The 17,556-nt window shown below is 42.4% G+C and overlaps 1 protein-coding gene across 3 annotated transcripts in view; it reads right to left on the bottom strand.

The window, feature by feature from the left end:
- The window catches only part of CCM2 (CCM2 scaffold protein), a 277,985-nt gene that overhangs the window by 244,329 nt on the left and 16,100 nt on the right, over window positions 1–17,556 (bottom strand). The window contains exon 1 of one of the 3 annotated variants that reach the window (XM_030196778.1): window positions 1,130–1,150. The exons of the other annotated variants lie outside the window; for them this stretch is intronic. Coding sequence (XP_030052638.1) covers window positions 1,130–1,132 — 3 coding nt within the window. The 5' untranslated portion in view covers window positions 1,133–1,150. Of the gene's footprint in view, window positions 1–1,129; window positions 1,151–17,556 lie in introns of those variants that run through there. 3 annotated transcript variants of the gene reach the window in all.

The raw sequence follows: 17,556 nt of genomic DNA, 5'->3' as shown, positions 1-17,556 counted from the left end.
CTCAGAATAGCAGCGCATAAAAAGCATTTTTTTTTTTTAACGCTGTGAGGAAAGTTGGAGGCAAACAGCTACAGAGGTACTCCGGAGGCAGTAGAGGGTGGGAAAGGCAGGGACAGGGCGAACCTATATGCCTACATCCACAAGGGGGAAGTGGGAAAGGCAGGGAAAGGGCAAACCTATGTGCCTGCATCCACAATGGGAAAGGCAGGGAAAGAGCGAACCTATGTGCCTTTAAAGTGGGCACCAACAGCCACAACACCCCAGCTCAACTGGCCAAGCACAGGAGCCTCCCCAGGCAGAAATTTTCAAGGACCTGAACAAGCTGCGTCCTACCCTGCTGGGAGATAGAGAACACTGTAAACCATAGTGCTGCTAGGACGGCTAGCTCCATCTGCCTCTCAGTATTTCTCTATCTCCCCCTGCTGGTAGGTGGACACAACCTATTCGTAATGGATTCATCTGCTGCTGATGACAAGGAAATGCCTGACCTCTGCGACACACAAAACTAAAGTACGTAATGCACATAACTCTTCCATTGTACGATCCCCTAATTGTGGCTGTGCCACATGAACTTTATCCTACCACATCACTTTGTACTTGTTCTCACGGAGCCAGCAAACACCTCTCCGGTACTATGTAAGCCACATTGAGCCTACAATATGTGGGAAATGTGGGATACAAATGTAACAAATAAATACATTAAATATATATTTTTTAATCCACTATGTGGTTTCCAGTTAATTCAAATCTATTTTGCAAAAGCAATACGGCTCACCTGGGTGTGTACCATTCACTTCGTATTTACTCCTCAGAGATCTGAAGATGCATAACTTTTGCCCTCATGATACTGTATTGAAGCAATTACATATACTTTTCCTATTCTGCTTAATGATGCATAACCTAATCATTTAAAATTTCAGGAATAGTGCTGAAAAGCTATGGGGAAAAGAAAAAAGTTCTGTATTTTAAACCAGGAACAGCCATAGCACAAATGCCGAGAATTGTTATCAAATATCCACTTCTCACAGCCACAAATCCACAAACAGAAATAGCACGCTTCCACCTCCAGATAGAAAATCAATACGAAAATCAGTCCAAAAAGCAAGAACTGTACCCCGACTGTACATACCATAGCAGAAACCTGCTAATCCTCTTGAATTTCAACTTCATCCATTGCTTTATTCTTAATTACCTACAAAGTGAACATCCCGGGTTCTACAGTTAACATCCCTAAGCAGACCTCTAAACACAGCAACTATCAGACCCGCCTTCTGCTCTTTGGGAGATGGGGAAGGTCATTTCCAGAACTGCCCATTCTATTCAGACTTTCAACTACCCAACCTATCTTGGACAGGAACTGGAGAACAAATACATGTTTTTCCCCTCCACCCTGACAGTACAGAAGGACACAAGTAGTAAGTAATGCTTTTTATGGATGCAAACCTGATAGAAGCAAAGCCAAAATGTATGGCACTGAAAAAGGAACAAGAACGATATAACACTGTGGAACAGAAGAATTAGGCTACCCTTAAATACAGTGACTTACTTTGGACTTCAGGCAGATTTTTTTGTGTGCAATACAGCTCTTGGTACATTACAAAAAAAAAATCTCACAATTAATAGTAAGTAAAACTATGCTAATAGCACAATGAGCAAATTTTCCCTTCCTGTGCTTCCTAGTTGTATACAATGTCCTTTTTAGCAGGAATTTCCCTAGTTTCTTGTGTAGTAGGAAAATTCCAATGACAAGCGGGTGGAGCATAAAATAGATTGCTTAACACTCATGCAAACTATCACCTATCCAACATTTCTTGTTATCCACTACATGCGCTGCTTCTCAAAACTTCTTATACTCAAATTTTATGTATTGTACTCTGAATAACCTTTTATACTAGTTATGCTACTTTATACTGTAAGCCACATTGAACTCAAGATTGGGACAATGTGGGATATAAATGTCAAATTTTAATGACCTGAAGTTTTTTTTCTTCTTTTCACGCTTAGGTGGTACTTCAGAGGTGAAGTAAAAGTCTAGTCAGAGTTTAAAGATCAGCACTGTGCTGAGGTGGAACAGGAAACACAGAGTATGTTTTGCTGACAGACATTGCATCTGCTCTGCTCAGAGGCATGCTGCCAATTCTTTCTGTACTACTATTTGGCATGCTTCTTCACAGAGGATTCAATCTAGTCAATACAAACCAGACCAAAAACAGATTAGGGAATTTCATTTGTATTGGGAAATGATTAAAAACAATATGGACTATGTGTTACTTTTGTTCTCTCTGCAATACAATATCACCTGCAAAAGCATGGACAATAAAGGCACAGAGCTGCAGAATGGAGGGCTGTGGCATCCCTCATTCCAAGGCTGTCATGTAAGGCCCATGTACTACACTGTTGACTCTCAGATACAGATGTGGAGCTTACCCACTGGTTGAGGTTTAGAGCGATTACTGTACTCAAGAATGACGCTAACAGCTCATGAACATACTGTGCCAGGTCTGGCAGAACAACTCTGTGGATGTTGTAAATAGTAGACTACTTTCACACATTAGTTCAGGCACGGGCACTTGGCAATGAAATAGCAGATACAGCCGCACATATCCTATTGTCAGGAGAGGATTTATTTTATTTATTTTTATTTTAAAACTTGTACCTGTTATGACCCGGTAGTAGTGAGCCCCTGTGCCCCGACTCAGCATGGCAGAGATGGAGTGACACCGCACTCGGTCAGGCAGCCAGACAACCCCTAGCTTCACCCAGCTGCAGGTGGCTACCAGGACTTCAGGAACCGGCGGGGTTGCACAGCCGCTGACCAGGCTGGCAGGAAACAGACACAGTCCAGAACTAGTACTCCAACAGGCAAAGAATAGTCAAAATCAGTCCAGGGTCAAGGCAGGCAGCAAACAAGCAATATCCGAGAAAACTAGCCAGGGTCCGGTACACAGGAAAACAGGAACAGAAGTAGTCGGCGAACAGCACTCCAACAGCAACTCCTCAGAACAATTGAGGCCGAAGCAACAAAGGACTGGAGACAGGGCTTTAAATAGAGTAGGAATCAATCCTAAACATGTGCAGCTGAACCAAGATGGCTGCCCCCATCAGCAGAGAAACCCAACGCCCGAATATGGGCTTCCTTCCTGCAGCCGGCCAACCCCAAGATGGCTGCCACAAGCTAAGATGCCCATCCCAAGATGGCTGACCTATCCTGGAGAAGCACCATCAAGATAGCCGATTAGCTCTGCTGAACCGGCCGCGCAGGCCTGGAACCAGGTGAGGAACGTAACAGTACCCCTACCTAAAACTAAGTGACTTCAAATAAATGATACATAAAATATAGACCAAAGAAAATAAACAACTCTATCTCATGATTGAATAACCTATGTAACACGACATCTAACTCCAGATTCTATATAGTTGCACGCTAAAATTTGGGCACATACTCAAGAAACGCATGCAACTTAACTAGCAATAATTGGGTGCTAACAATTATTGAAGTTAATTGGCTTTGATTAGAAGTTGTATGCAATCCCACCCACTGAAAGAGACACACATCTAGGGCTACAGATATACTCTTTGTTCCTCCTTATCTGTTGATGTAAGAGATAGCTGTGACATTGTCTAAGAACACGCTCACCGGCCTCCCATGAAGAAGAGGCACAAAGGCTAGTAGAGTTTTTCAGATAGCTCGAAGTTCCAATCTGTTGATGGACCAGAAAGCCTCCACTCGAACACCGGCCCTGTGAAAACTGGTGGAGATAATGGGCATCCCATCCAAAGAGGTTGGCATTGGAGGCAAGAACACAACAACTGGGAGTCTGTAAGGTCAACCCCACCTGAGTGTGCACAGGGAGAAGCCACCAATTCAGACTCCATCTGGCTTGAGGCATCCACAGAAACAGCTGGTATAAGTCACTAAGACCAGAGGCCACCGGTTCAACAGGGACGAATATAGGGGCTGCATGTGGAACTTTGCCCATAGCAGAACATCCAAAGTTGCCACCATAGAACCGAGAATTTGAGCATAATTCCACACCCATGAGCATGGAAGAGAGAGAAGCCTGAGAATTTGCTGATTGAGCTTGAGTCGACAATTCTGAGGAAGGAAAATCTTCCTCGCCTGGATATTCAAGCACACTCACAGAAACTCCAGAGTCTGGGTGGAGGGTGAGATGATGATGTAATTCACACCCAACCCAGCGCAGAAAGAAGAGACAGGACTGTCTGTGGACTGCAAAGGCTCTCTTCATAAGAAGGCTCATAAATTAGTCGATCATCCAGGTAAGGATGTACCTGTATTCCTTGTCAGTGAAGAAAGGCTGCCACCACCATCATAACTTTTTCATAAAGTGTGAGTTGCAGTGGCGAGGCCAAAAGGCATGGCCTTGAATTGAAAATGATCTCCCAGGATCGCAAACCGGAGATGTTTCCTGTGAGGAAGCCAAATTGGGATATAAAAATAAGCCTCCTTGAGGTCCAATGAGGTAAGAAACTCAGCAGGCTGGACCGAAGCTATGACAGAACGAAGAGTCTCCATGCGAAAGTGTAGCACTAAGAGACTTGTTCACGCCTCTGAGATCCGGGCGAATAGTCTCTGCTTTCTTTTGGGACAAAATAGATGGAGTATCGACCCATGCCCCTCTCTGCCAGAGAAATGGCTGAATGGTCCCCAGTCGCCTTAAAGAGGCTAAGGTAGTTACCACTGCCCGACTCTTTGCAGAGCTGCCACAAGGGGACCGCGACTGACTTTGAAAATTCTAGCTCGCAGCCATGGAGAATGATATTGAGGACCCAATGGTCTGCAGTAATGGTGGTCCACTCCTTGAAAAAGTGGGAAAGACGCCCACCTATGTCTACGTACAAGGAGTGAATCTTAAAACCCGTCATTGCAAGGGCTGCAGAGAGGGAGAGGTTCTTGAAGAAGTAGAAAAGGGCTTCTTGCCTCCTCTAAAGTAAGACCAAGTCTGAGGAAAGTGAGGTTTGAGTGGAAGCACTAACCTTCCCTGGTCTATACCTCTGCGCTTCTCGAAAACGAGGCAGCCAGCCGAAGATGTGGCTTAGGCTTGTCCCCATGTAGTCGCTAGACCTTGGAATCTCCCAGGTCTTTAACAATCTTCTCCAAATCCACACCAAAACGAGTAGTGGAACAACTTCACAAGATGAGATTTGGATTCCACATCAGTGGCCTAATGCCTCGACCATAGTCAGCATCACATCGAAATGGCCAAGGCTATATATACCCTTAGCTGACGCTTAGCATAAAGAGCATCTGACAAATAAAGACAACCCTACCACTAGAGTAGGGAGAAAGTCTGGAGGAGAGTCCAACGTGGACAATTGTTGAATCCACAATAAAGAAGCCCTGGCTACAGAAAGAAGAAATTGCTGCCTGATAATTTAACACAGCTAGCTGAAAGGCAAGCTTCAAGGAATCCTCAAGCTTGCGGTCATGCATATTCTTTAATGTAGTGCCACCTTCAACAGGGATAGAGGTATATTTAGTAACTGCCGTAATAAGGGCACCCATCTTAGGCAGAGCAAACTGCTCTAAATCAGATGGCAGAAGGGGATATCGTTTGGACATAGTGAGGGTAACCTGGAGGTTAGAATCAGGGGTCTCCCACTAAGCTGCAATAAGCTCCTGCATAGCCTCATGAATATGGAAAGATACAGGAGGTCTCTTAGTACCTGACATAATAGATAGAGCAGGACCAGAGGACTGAGAAGCAGGGAAAGAAACGTTTAAAGCCTCCATAAATTGTGATCAACAGAGGCAATTCCACTCTCAAAAACAGCCGAGCTACTTTACGATCATCACCCCCGTCTGCCTCTGAAATGTCCAAGTCAGGGCTACCAGCAGAACTAGGACACTCAGATAAACCTCCTCGAGTCCTGAGGAGAAACTTTCTCCAAATCCTGTGAAAACAGAAAGCTTGAAGCTGCTCCTCAAAAATGAGGTGAGGGGAAGGAGAGGCAGCTTGAGCCTACTATAAAGGCCTGATGTAATAAAACAACAAATTCAGGCAAAATAAGCAGGGCAGAGACTTCTATCACGCAAAAAAAAAAAAGAAACCTTTCCGGAACACGGTAGTAAGCAAGGAAATTGCTGACAAAATGGTTGCCGAAGCCTTGCGGAGCACAGAAGCTGTTGTTGTTGAGCCCACCAAAACCGCCACTGGAGCAGGGCTGGATTGAACTCCCGGAGACAGAATACTCATGGCCAATGTTGGCAAAAGCTGCATGTCCACAGAAGTAAAGCAAAGTGTGCAGGAACCAGCAGCCGAGAGCTTACCCCCCAAAGTGCACACAAGACTTAATAGGCTCAGATAACAAAATAAACTAAAAGAAAACAGCCAGTCTCATGACCTCCAAGGCACTGAAGCCCCACAATCTTTCCACAACACAGGTGCTCTCAAAGAGATCTGCAGTGGCTGTTTTTTTTCCTCTCTTTTTTTTTTTTAAGATAGAGGCAGGAGAAATAGATAAGGTAAGACAGATAAAGAGGCAGAAAGTGGCAACAGGGGAGCAAGGAAGGCCCTAGAGAACTAGGTTTATACCTGAAGCACAGGATATTCTCAACCCCAAACTCAACTGAGCCTGCAAGCAGGACAGGCCACACAAGTCACCACAGCGCAAAAGAGCTGCTATCCTGCCGGCTGAAGATAGTGAATACTGGCTTGGTTGCTAAGTGCAGGAGCTTATGAGGCACAACTCAGAGTTCTCTATCTCCACCTGCTGGCAGATTTGTCTGGACTGATCCTTCAGATATAGTGGAATAGGGAAATGCATTACAAGCTCTTCAGTTACCTCGATTATATCCTACCTGGTGTTTATCATCAGGCATTACTACACAGGACACCAATAAGTCTCCTTTTAGGCACCTTGTGACTAATGTACATTAATAAAGATTAATCTCCCCCTCTTTAATTGGAAATGTGCATCACACTCGTTTCAAGACTCTAGTCTGGGAATAATTATCAACTCCACTCTTAAAATGTATGACCAGGTGGCTTTAAGAAGAAATCTTATTAAATGCTTTTGTAAGTACAATCAAATTTTTCAATATTTGACTTGAAATCTGTTAGGTAAGATGTTGTCATATCACAGGCTGCTCTATCATTTATGTTGGCCTTCAAGATAATCTCCTACCAGGCTCTAGCATAAAATATAACAGCAAAGGTCATAACTGGGCATAAATGAAATGTAGAGGGAATAGAGTTACACTGGTTACCAGTGGCTCTGAAAATCCGTTTCAAAATTCTTATCTTGGTTTTCTTTTTTTTTTTTGTATTATTATTATTTTACTTATAACAATTTAATTTTACAAGAACTAAAATAACTTGCCAGAAATACAGACAAAATAATACAAAAATTATTTCAAATCAGGTAATTCTAGACTCTTCCTTAGACCACAAAATAGGGAGAGTGAAACAATACAAGGATATCAATTAAACAACAGTAAACAAAGAAAACGTATTAACCTGATTATCCCCAGTTATTATTTATCTGAATCATTATTCCACATTGATTGTCTGGTTGGCTTCTTCAAACCCAAAACTGTGTATAGTTAATTTATTTCGTTGGAAACATACTTGTCCAATATTAGTGGAAATAATACAACTGATTTCATTTTTTCTCTTTTAAAACCAGAAATTATTTAACAATACAAACATTTGAGTCTCTAATCCAATTCCCACTGATTAAGGTAATCCCAGTTTCACAGGCTTCGCTCCTTTTGAATAAATATACTAAGATGAATCATTTCAGAGGAAAAAAACTTTAGGAGTCATACCCGGAACTCTGGGAAAACAACACTCTCGATATTAATAATCTGTAATAATATTCATTTTGTTCAAATGTTTGTGATCTATTATCATCTTCAAAATCTTAACCATTTCCTACTCCTGTAGAACTTCATTTGCCGTATCAATTTTTTCATTCTCAAAGGATTCGATTAGGTTATCCACGTGGCTCACTAATAAGATTATATCGGAAGCAAACTTATTTACTACCACCGTTAGGTCCTGGAGCGTCCTCCAGATGATATTCAATGTAACCTCCACGGGAGCCAAAAACTCCAAGCTGATAGCTCTTGTGGGTTTAGGAGTGGCGCCGCTGACACGGGTTCAGCTGTAAACGACTTCCGTTTCAGCATACACTCCTAACTCACTCCTCCACTCCTTTGGACATGGTGGTTAAATGATTCAGTAGCGATGAAGTTGTTTCCAGGTCCAAAAGCGTTGACGCTCCTTCACCGGCGCTAATCAAAGGACTCACCAACCCAGTCATCTGTGGGCAGCTCGTCACGCAGCGGTCCCACAGTTGCTGCACAGGGAACAAAATGCTGGCCATCGGTGGCTGACCCCCGATTGTCCCCTTCCTCTCAGTTAAAGTAACTGCAAATGCAGAGAGGAAATTTCAAGTAAACAAAGACAGAACTTCAGAGGTCAGCTGGGCCGTTGAGCGTACGAGCTTCAGGTCGCCATCTTTCCACTCTCCCTAGTTGGGACACTCTTTGTCTGGTTTCTCCTCAGAGGCCTGTCTGATATGGGTAACCCCTTCAGCATAGCCCTCTCCTCAGAGGCCTGTCTGATATGGGTAACCCCTTCAGCATAGCCCTCTGAGTCATTGAAACACAGAAGCCCCTCCACCACTACAAGGTGGTGTCCCTTCGAAGGGGCTTATCTTGGTTTTCAACATTTTTGAAGGGGTTGGCCCTCTTGTATTTAGCCCAGTGGGTTCCGCGATTACTTCATACACTGAACTCAATGTTCAGTCAGCTGAATTCTAACATCACCTTTGCAAAATTATTACCACAAGAAATGGCAAGTCTTTACATGTAATATGTTTAAAGAAGTTCAAGTTACACAATTTGTACGTGCCCTCTCAAGGTCCTCAAGGATCATCACTATCTGTATCCTCATCAAAAGAAAGTGTATGATGTTATTCCCACCAGTGAGCCTTCACAGGAGTAGCCCCTATGCTCTAGAATTTACTCCCAGAGGAACTACATGTAACAAGACTATTTCTACTTCAGGAAGAAGATGAAAGCCTGGCTCTTCTCCCAAGACTAAAACAAAGGGTGACTGACTATACATGCATTCTGCACCTAGACTAGTTTGCTACACACACTAACTTAGATCAGTTCCTTATCTCTTGCTTAACTATACAACAAACTTGCCTTTAGTTTGGCTATCAAATTATCCCAACTGACTCTCTACCATGCATATTGTTCCCGTCATATATCTACTCTTGGTCCCTCAGCTATATGGTAAGCCATAGGGTAGAAAACCTTCAGCATTAGTTGAATATGCTTAATAGGTGGATCATTACTTTTATGCTAACACTGTATTATATTTCTATTTGAATTCCAGTGCCGTTAAATGTGTATATTTTTTATATCGTTTCACGGTAGTTCTATTGGATTTTAATTCATTGTTTTCAAGTTTACCTCATTTATTGTATTTTTTATATTTGGTTATTTTACTGTTAAAAAAATTTTAAGTTTTATGCTAAACTGTACCTCGAGTGATCTCTTCATAAAGGTAGTTAATAAGTCCCAATAAATAAATGCAATGAAAAAAAATCTGCTAGCAGCTGCATATAAATTTATCAAATCTAATTTTATATCCCAATTCTCCAAAGTACAAAGTGAGCTACAATAAAAATATATACCATAAGTCTACATAAGACTTAAAAGAAAGATGACATGTGAAGAAGTTAGGCATTTGTTCTGAGCTTTTATCTCCATCTTGTGGCCAGTGTTCCTTCATCCACTATTTTAAGATTGAACAGTAGTAAACAGAGCAGCATACAATCCACTGCAGCCACATAAGCACATGCTATATTTTAATTAGTATGTGGTTCATATCATATATCCAAAATGAGCAATCCGCTAATAACTACAGCTTGTACACAAAGTACTTCCCAAACTTTTATCCAGTATGACCTCACTTACTTTGCAGTGTCACCCCAGCCTGTCTGATGGGTATTCTTATGACTATCTCCAGAAGAAGAATGAAAACAGTCCTGCCTTGGCTATATAGGGGCTGTGAGAATTATAGTCTATGATCCTGTAGTTTTAGGATCATCTTTGCTGTAAGTGAAATTAGAGGACACACATAGAGGCTCTTCCCCAACCCTCCTCCCCAAAATACAGGCGACAACATCTGAGGCTAGCTTGCCATTAAATACCTATCTTGGAAGAGAATTAGTACATTTCTGTATTGATGAGACAGATTGATCATGGGTGTGCCCCACTCAAATAATATATTTGCTACAAATGAGACCACTCATAGGGGTTGGATTACATGGATGAACTTAACAACTGTCTTCCCTTGCCAGATACATGGCACCAAAATTATTATTATTATTAGCATTTGTATAGTGCTACCAGACGCACGCATCGCTGAACACCTGATACAAGGAGACAGTCCCTGCTCAAAAGAGCTTACAATCTAAATAATACAGACAGACAAGACAGTTACGGGTGAGGGAAGTAATGGGTGAGAAGGGAGGAAGGGACAAGGGGAGGGCAATTGTGGCTAGGAGCTAAAAGCAGCAGTGAAAAGGTGGGTTTTCAGCATAGATTTGAAAACAGGTAGAGATGGAGCTAGACGTATAGGTCCAGGAAGTCTATTCCAGGCTTAAGGTGCCGCGAGAGAAAAGGAGCGAAGCCTGGAGTTAGCAGTAGAGGAGAAGGAGGACGACAACAGAGACTTGTCCAGTGAGCGGAGTTCACGGGGAGGAATGTAGGAAGAGATGAGAGTGGAGAGGTAATGGGGGGCTGCACAGTGGATGCATTTAAAGCTCAGTAAGAGAAGTTTAAACTGAATGCGGAAGCGGACAGGAAGCCAGTGAAGTGACTTGAGGAGCGGGCTAGTGTGGGTATAACGATTCTGGCGGAAAATAAGTCGTGCCACAGAAGTTTGGACAGATTGGAGAGGAGAGAGATGGCTGAGCGGAAGACCAGTGAGAAGTAAATTGCAATAGTCCAAGCGAGAGGTGACAAGGGTGTGGATAAGGGTTCTGGCAGCGTATTCAGAAAGGAAGGGGTGAATTTTGCTAATATTGTAGATAAAGAAACGACAGGTTTTGGCGATCTGTTGAATATGCGCAGAGAAGGAGAGAGAGGAATCAAAGATGACTCCAAGGTTACGAGCCAAGGAGACAGGGAGGATGTAAGAGCCATTAACAGAGATAGAGAAAGGGGGAAGAGGGGAGGTGGGTTTAGGGGGAAAAATGAGACGTTCAGTTCTGGTCATGTTGAGCTTTAGATGGCGTTGAGACATCCAAGCAGCAATGTCGGACAAGCAGGCTGAGATTTTGTCCTGGATCGAGGTTGAGATATCATCCCATGAGAGACAGCCCAGTCCACATCCTACTACTACTACTACTTATTTCTATAGCGCTACCGGACGCACGCAGCGCTTCACACTTGAACATGGGGAGACAGTCCCTGCTCGATAGAGCTTACAATCTAATTATGACAGACAGACAGGACAAGTAAGGGATAAGGGTTAGGACAGACAGAACATATCAGGGATAGGGGACAGTTGAAGGGTTAGGTTTAGGAGTTAAAAGCAGCATCCAAGAGGTGGGTTTTTAGCCTAGATTTGAAGATGAAAAGAGATGAGGCTTGGCGTACCGGCTCAGGAAGTTTATTCCAGGCATACGGTGCAGAAAGATAAAAGGAACGTAGTCTGGTGTTAGTGGTGGAGGAGAAGGGTGCAGATAAGAGAGATTTGCCCAGTGAGTGGAGTTACCGGGGAGGAGTGTAGGGAGAGATGAGAGTGGAGAGGTACTGAGGAGCTGCAGAGTGAATGCATTTGTAATTCAGTAAGAGGAGTTTGAACTGAATGCGGAAACTGTTAGGGAGCCAATGAAGTGACTTGAGGAGAGGGCTAATATGAGCATAACGACACTGGGGGAATATTAGTTGTGCAGCAGAAGTTTGAACAAATTGAAGAGGAGAGAGATGGCTCAGTGGGAGACCTGTGAGAAGCAAGTTGCAGTAGTCTAAGCAGTGTGGATGAGGGTTCTGGTTGCATACTCAGAAAGGAAAAGGTGAATTTTGGTGATGTTATAGAGGAAGAAAGGACAGGTTTTAGCAGTCTGTTGAATATGTGCAGAGAAGGAGAGGGAGGAGTCGAAGACGACCCCAAGGTTACGTGCTGAGACGGGAAGGATGAGCGTATTACCCACAGAAATAGAGAAAGGGGGGGAGAGGAGAGGTCAGTTTAGGTGGAAAGATAAGAAGCTCAGTCTTGGTCATGTTTAGCTTCAGATGGCAGTGAAACATCCCGGCAGCAATGTCAGACAGGCATGCTGAAACTTTGGCCTGGATGCCTGCTGAGATTTCTGGTGTAGAGAGGTAGATCTGGGAGTCGTCGGCGTAAAGATGATACTGAAAACCATGGGATGAGATCAGAGTACCAAGGGAAGAAGTATAGATGGAGAAGAGTAGAGGTCCCAGGACAGATCCCTGAGGTATACCAACTGACAGCGGGATAGAAGAGGAGAAGGATCCACCAGAGTATACGCTAAAAGTACGTTTGGAGAGATAAGAAGAAAACCAAGAAAGAACAGAGCCTTGAAACCAAGTGAGGATAGCGTATCGAGGAGTAAACTGTGATCGACTGTGTCAAAACCAGCAGATAGATCAAGAAGGGTGAGGATAGAATAAAGCCCTTTTGATTTGGCCTGGAGCAGGTCGTTGGGGACTTTAGTAAGCGCCGTTTCGGTTGAATGACGGGGGCGAAAACCAGATTGAAGTGGATCAAGAATTGCTTTAGATGATAGGAAGTCAAGGCAACGATGGTGAACAGCACGTTCAAGCATCTTGGATAGGAAAGGGAGGAGGGAGATGGGGCGATAGTTGGAGGGATAGGTAGGGTCCAATGAGGGTTTCTTTAGGAGTGGTGTTACTACGGCATGTTTGAAGGCATCGGGAACAGTCGCAGTGGAAAGTGAAAGATTGAGGATATGACAGATGAAAGGGATGACAGTGGGTGAGATAGTGTTGAGTAGATGAGTGGGAATAGGGTCAGAGAAGCATAGGGTCAGAGAAGCAGGTGGTTAGTTTTGAGGAGGAGAGAAGGAGTGTAGTTTCGTCTTCAGTGATTTCAGGAAAGGAAGAAAAGGAGGCGGGGGTTGAGAATTCAAGTATAATCTTGTGGACCTTATCGTGGAATTACTCAGCTAGAGTCTTGGGAGAAAGTGAGGGGGGAGTTGGAGGAGAAGGCATTTTGAGGAGAGAGTTGAGAGTGGCGAAGAGGCGTCGAGGGTTTGAGTCAAGAGTGTTGGAATGTAATTGTATTTTACATGCATTGCCTGTCACCTATTATTTCTCTGTGATTACTCTGTGACCTCTGATGTGAATTACTTAGAGAGGTCACACAGCTATGCAACTTCCTGTGGGGGTTTAGATGCAGCAGATGCAGCACATGCAGCACATGGAGCACATGGAGCTCATGATCTCTCCTAACCTGAGAGGATCTATGGTGGTGTGAGCATCCATTACCATCTAAGCACATGGAAGGAGCTGATAATACAAATAATCCAACAAAAGGGTTATGGGCCCAGGGTCCAGGAATTGAAAAAGAAGAGAAATATTACCAGGCAGAAAAAAAGGCCACATTTTTCTCTTAAGTTTTAAAGGAAAGATTCAGTCTGTCTCTCTCTCCCCACACAGCAGACAGAAGGCTAAGAAAATGGCTGAGGGAGGAAATTCACCATTTTTCTATTCTCTCAAGGTGCCTAGATTAACTGAGTTTAATTATCGGCAGTGGGAATTAAGATTCATATGTTTCCTTCGAGCAAAAAGATTAGATATATGCTTAGACCAAGACAGAACAGCTGAAAATATGGCTGAATGGGACAATGCAAACTATTATGTGAAGTGCATGCTTTTGGAAGCTCTCTCAGAGAAACAAGCCATATTAGTGGAGGGAAAAGATACACCAAAGGACATTTTATATAAACTGAGAACTATGTATGCAACTACATATGCAAAGCAGCAACCAATTTGGTTGGCAGAGTTGAATGAAACCAAATTAAGGGATAAAAGTAAATGTAATGATCACATTATGCATCTTATGTCTTCATTTCAAAAGCTAGAACTTTCTGGAATTCCCATGTGTGATGCATTGAAAAGAGCATTTCTTTTTACCTCACTATCAAAGAAGTTTGATGTTTTTAGGTCTGTAAATGAGGCCATTGAAGGGCAATCTTTTGAACAGGCAACATCAAAACTAAGGCAGGAATGCATAATAAATGATTCTGAGGAGATGTGTTCTCAAAGTCAGTCAGAGAGAAATGAAACAAATTTCTTGGCAAAGAACAGAGGAAGGCGGAGCTATGGGAAAACTCCACCCAAGGGCAAGCTGATTTGCTACTCATGTGGAAAGGAGGGACATGTATCTAAATGGTGTAAGGAAACACAAAACACTCCCTCTAGCTCACCTAAGCCAATGGAACTAAAGAATTTTCAAACCAGGAAATGTATGAAGGACAAAGATAAACACAAGGGCTTTCTAATGGCAGAAAAATCTTTGACTATGGTAAATAATAATTCAAATGAAAGTACTTGGATTTTGGATTCGGGGAGCACATGCCATTTAACCAATTGTAAAGATTTCTTTCAGGAAATGTGTCCAGAGGAAGGTATTCTTAAAACTGCAAACGCAGGGACTGCTAAGATCCAAGCAAAAGGTATTGGATTCTTAAAATGCAAAGTGTCTAATGAAGTTAAAGAAATTCCTGTAAGTGATGTCTTGTATATTCCCCAAGCAGTTTGCAATATGCTTAGTGTATCTACATTAGATAAGAAGGGATTTGTGATTCATTTTGAAAACAGTAAGTGCACAATCTCTAAAAATGATGAAGTGTATGCTGAAGCTTTTATGCATAATGATGTTTATAAACTGAGCATTTCAGGTGAAGCCTCACATATGGCGCAAGTAAGGAAGAATGATGGTAAATGTAGTCTGGAAATCTGGCACCGCCGCCTGGGACATCGTGATTCTAAGGTGATCCAGGATCTTTACAGTAAGCAACTGGCCACTGGCATTCAGATAAGTGCAGATGCTGGTAAAATGGAGAAATGCATAGACTGTGTTACTCAAAAAGGTGTAAGACCCTCATTTCCTGCATACACAGGAAATAGGAGTAATAAAGTGCTGGACTTAATACACAGTGACTTATGTGGACCGTTTAATATCCCATCATTGGGAAATAACAGATTTGTGCTAATATTCTTGGATGATTTCTCTAGATATTGTGTGGCCTATTTGCTGAAAGAAAAAAGTCAAGTCACAGACATGCTGAAGAAATACGTAGCCATGGTGAGCAATAAATTTGAAAGAAAACCAAAGGTTCTTCAGACCGACAATGGTGGTGAGTTCACTTCACAAAGCATGCGCACATTTCTAGAACAAGAAGGCATTCAACATATCACAACAGTAGCTTATACACCAGAGCAAAATTCTGTTGCAGAGAGAAAATTTAGGTCACTTGTGGAAATGACCAGATGTATGCTGTCAGATAGCAATCTCCCTAAAAGACTATGGGGGGAAGCCATTCTCACAGCAGTGTACCTACAAAACAGAATGCCAACTAAAGGCGCTGAGCGCACACCACATGAGACATGGCATGGTAGGAAGCCAAACCTGTCACACATAAGAACATTTGGAAGTACAGCATATGCTCATGTACCAAAGCAAAGAAGGCATAAGCTGGATTCCACAACAGAAAGGGGCATTTTAGTTGGCTATGCTCCAGGACACAAAGGATATAGAATTTTGAATCTGAAAACTGGCATTGTTGGCATAAGACATGTTACATATTTTGATGAAAACAAAAGGGTTGATAAAGGCTGGATTATCCCAGATGAGCCTTATCATCCAGAATATGAAACTAGAACCATAATAGACATGCCAGTGTATATAAATGCCATACCAAGGCAGATGTCTGAAAGCAACTCACCTGTATCTAACGAGGAACAGGCAGAGGAAGCAGACACAGAAAGGATCATTGAAGAAGACAGTACAGTTGGAGAAGGGGAATCAATTGGAGAAGGACTCTCAGATTTAGAGGATGCGGAAAGGTCAGACCAACCTGTTGTCAGACGCTCATCCAGGGAAAACAAAGGTGTTCCACCCCCAAGACTGTCTTACTTAACAAAGTCAGCAGAAGCTCAAGAGCCCTTAACATGGGATGAGATTGAGAAAATGCCAGCAGAAGAAGCTGCTGAATGGCATAAAGCTGCACAAGAAGAAATTGATGCATTGGATAAAAATAATACTTGGATTCTTACAAAATTACCTCCTGGCAAGAAAGCTATAGGATGCAAATGGGTATTCAAGTTAAAAAGGAATGCACAAGGAAAAGTGGAAAGGTATAAAGCCAGATTAGTCGCAAAGGGATATCTTCAAAAATATGGAGAAGATTTTGATGAAGTGTTTGCACCTGTAGTGAAACACACGACAATAAGAACACTTCTGAGCATTGCAGTCTCAAAAGGCATGCAAGTCAACCACGTTGATGTGAAAACAGCGTTTCTTCACGGAGATATAACTGAAGACTTGTACATGGAACAACCAACAGGTTTCGTAAATACAAAACAAAGACAGCTAGTGTGTAAATTAAACAAAGGTCTTTATGGATTAAAGCAAAGTGCAGAATGTTGGAATGAAAAATTGCATGAAATATTGACAAATTTAGGATTTAAGCAAGGTGAAGCAGATAAATGTTTGTACACTAGGTGCACAAATGGACAATATGCATACATTTTAGCTTTTGTTGATGATCTGCTCATTGCAAGCAAAAGTGAGCAAGAGTACAAGGACATTGTAAAGTGTTTAAACCTCAATGTTGAGATAAAAGAACTTGGTAATGTGTCATACTATCTTGGTATAGAAATTGAGAAACAAAATGATGGTTCTTATCTTCTAAGCCAGAAGCAGAAAATAAATGAGCTTATTGAAAGTTTAGGTATGCAAGATGCCCAAGTTGTAAGCACTCCCATGATCACTGATTTTCTGAAGGATGAAACAGTAAGAGAACCTTTACCAGATAACATCCAATATAGATCAGCCATAGGTAAGCTTTTATATCTAGCTACCACATACAGGGCTGATATAGCAAATGCAGTAGGAATTTTGAGCAGAAGGGTCAGCTCACCTACCAAATCAGATTGGACTGCAGTTAAAAGGATGGTAAGGTATTTAAAGGGTACCATTGATTGTAAATTAAAGATTTCAGCCAATAGTAATCCAAAACTAATATGTTACTGTGATTCAGATTGGGCAGGGGATCATTCTGACTATAAATCCACAAGTGGATATGTGTTTATGTATGGAAATGTACAAATTTCATGGGCCAGTCATAAACAAAGTATTGTGAGTTTGTCTTCTACAGAAGCTGAATACGTGGCCGTATCGGAAGCGTGCAGAGAACTGATGTGGATTGAAAAACTTTTGCTGGATTTCGGAATAGCTGAAAAGAGACCAATCCAGATAATGGAAGATAATCAGAGCTGCATCCGACTGTCACAGA

The sequence above is a fragment of the Microcaecilia unicolor genome, chromosome 1 (genome assembly GCF_901765095.1).
Source record: "Microcaecilia unicolor chromosome 1, aMicUni1.1, whole genome shotgun sequence".
NCBI classification, from domain to species: Eukaryota; Metazoa; Chordata; class Amphibia; order Gymnophiona; family Siphonopidae; genus Microcaecilia; species Microcaecilia unicolor.
Note: the sequence above shows the minus strand (reverse complement) of the source record. Positions and strands in the feature narration are given on the sequence as shown.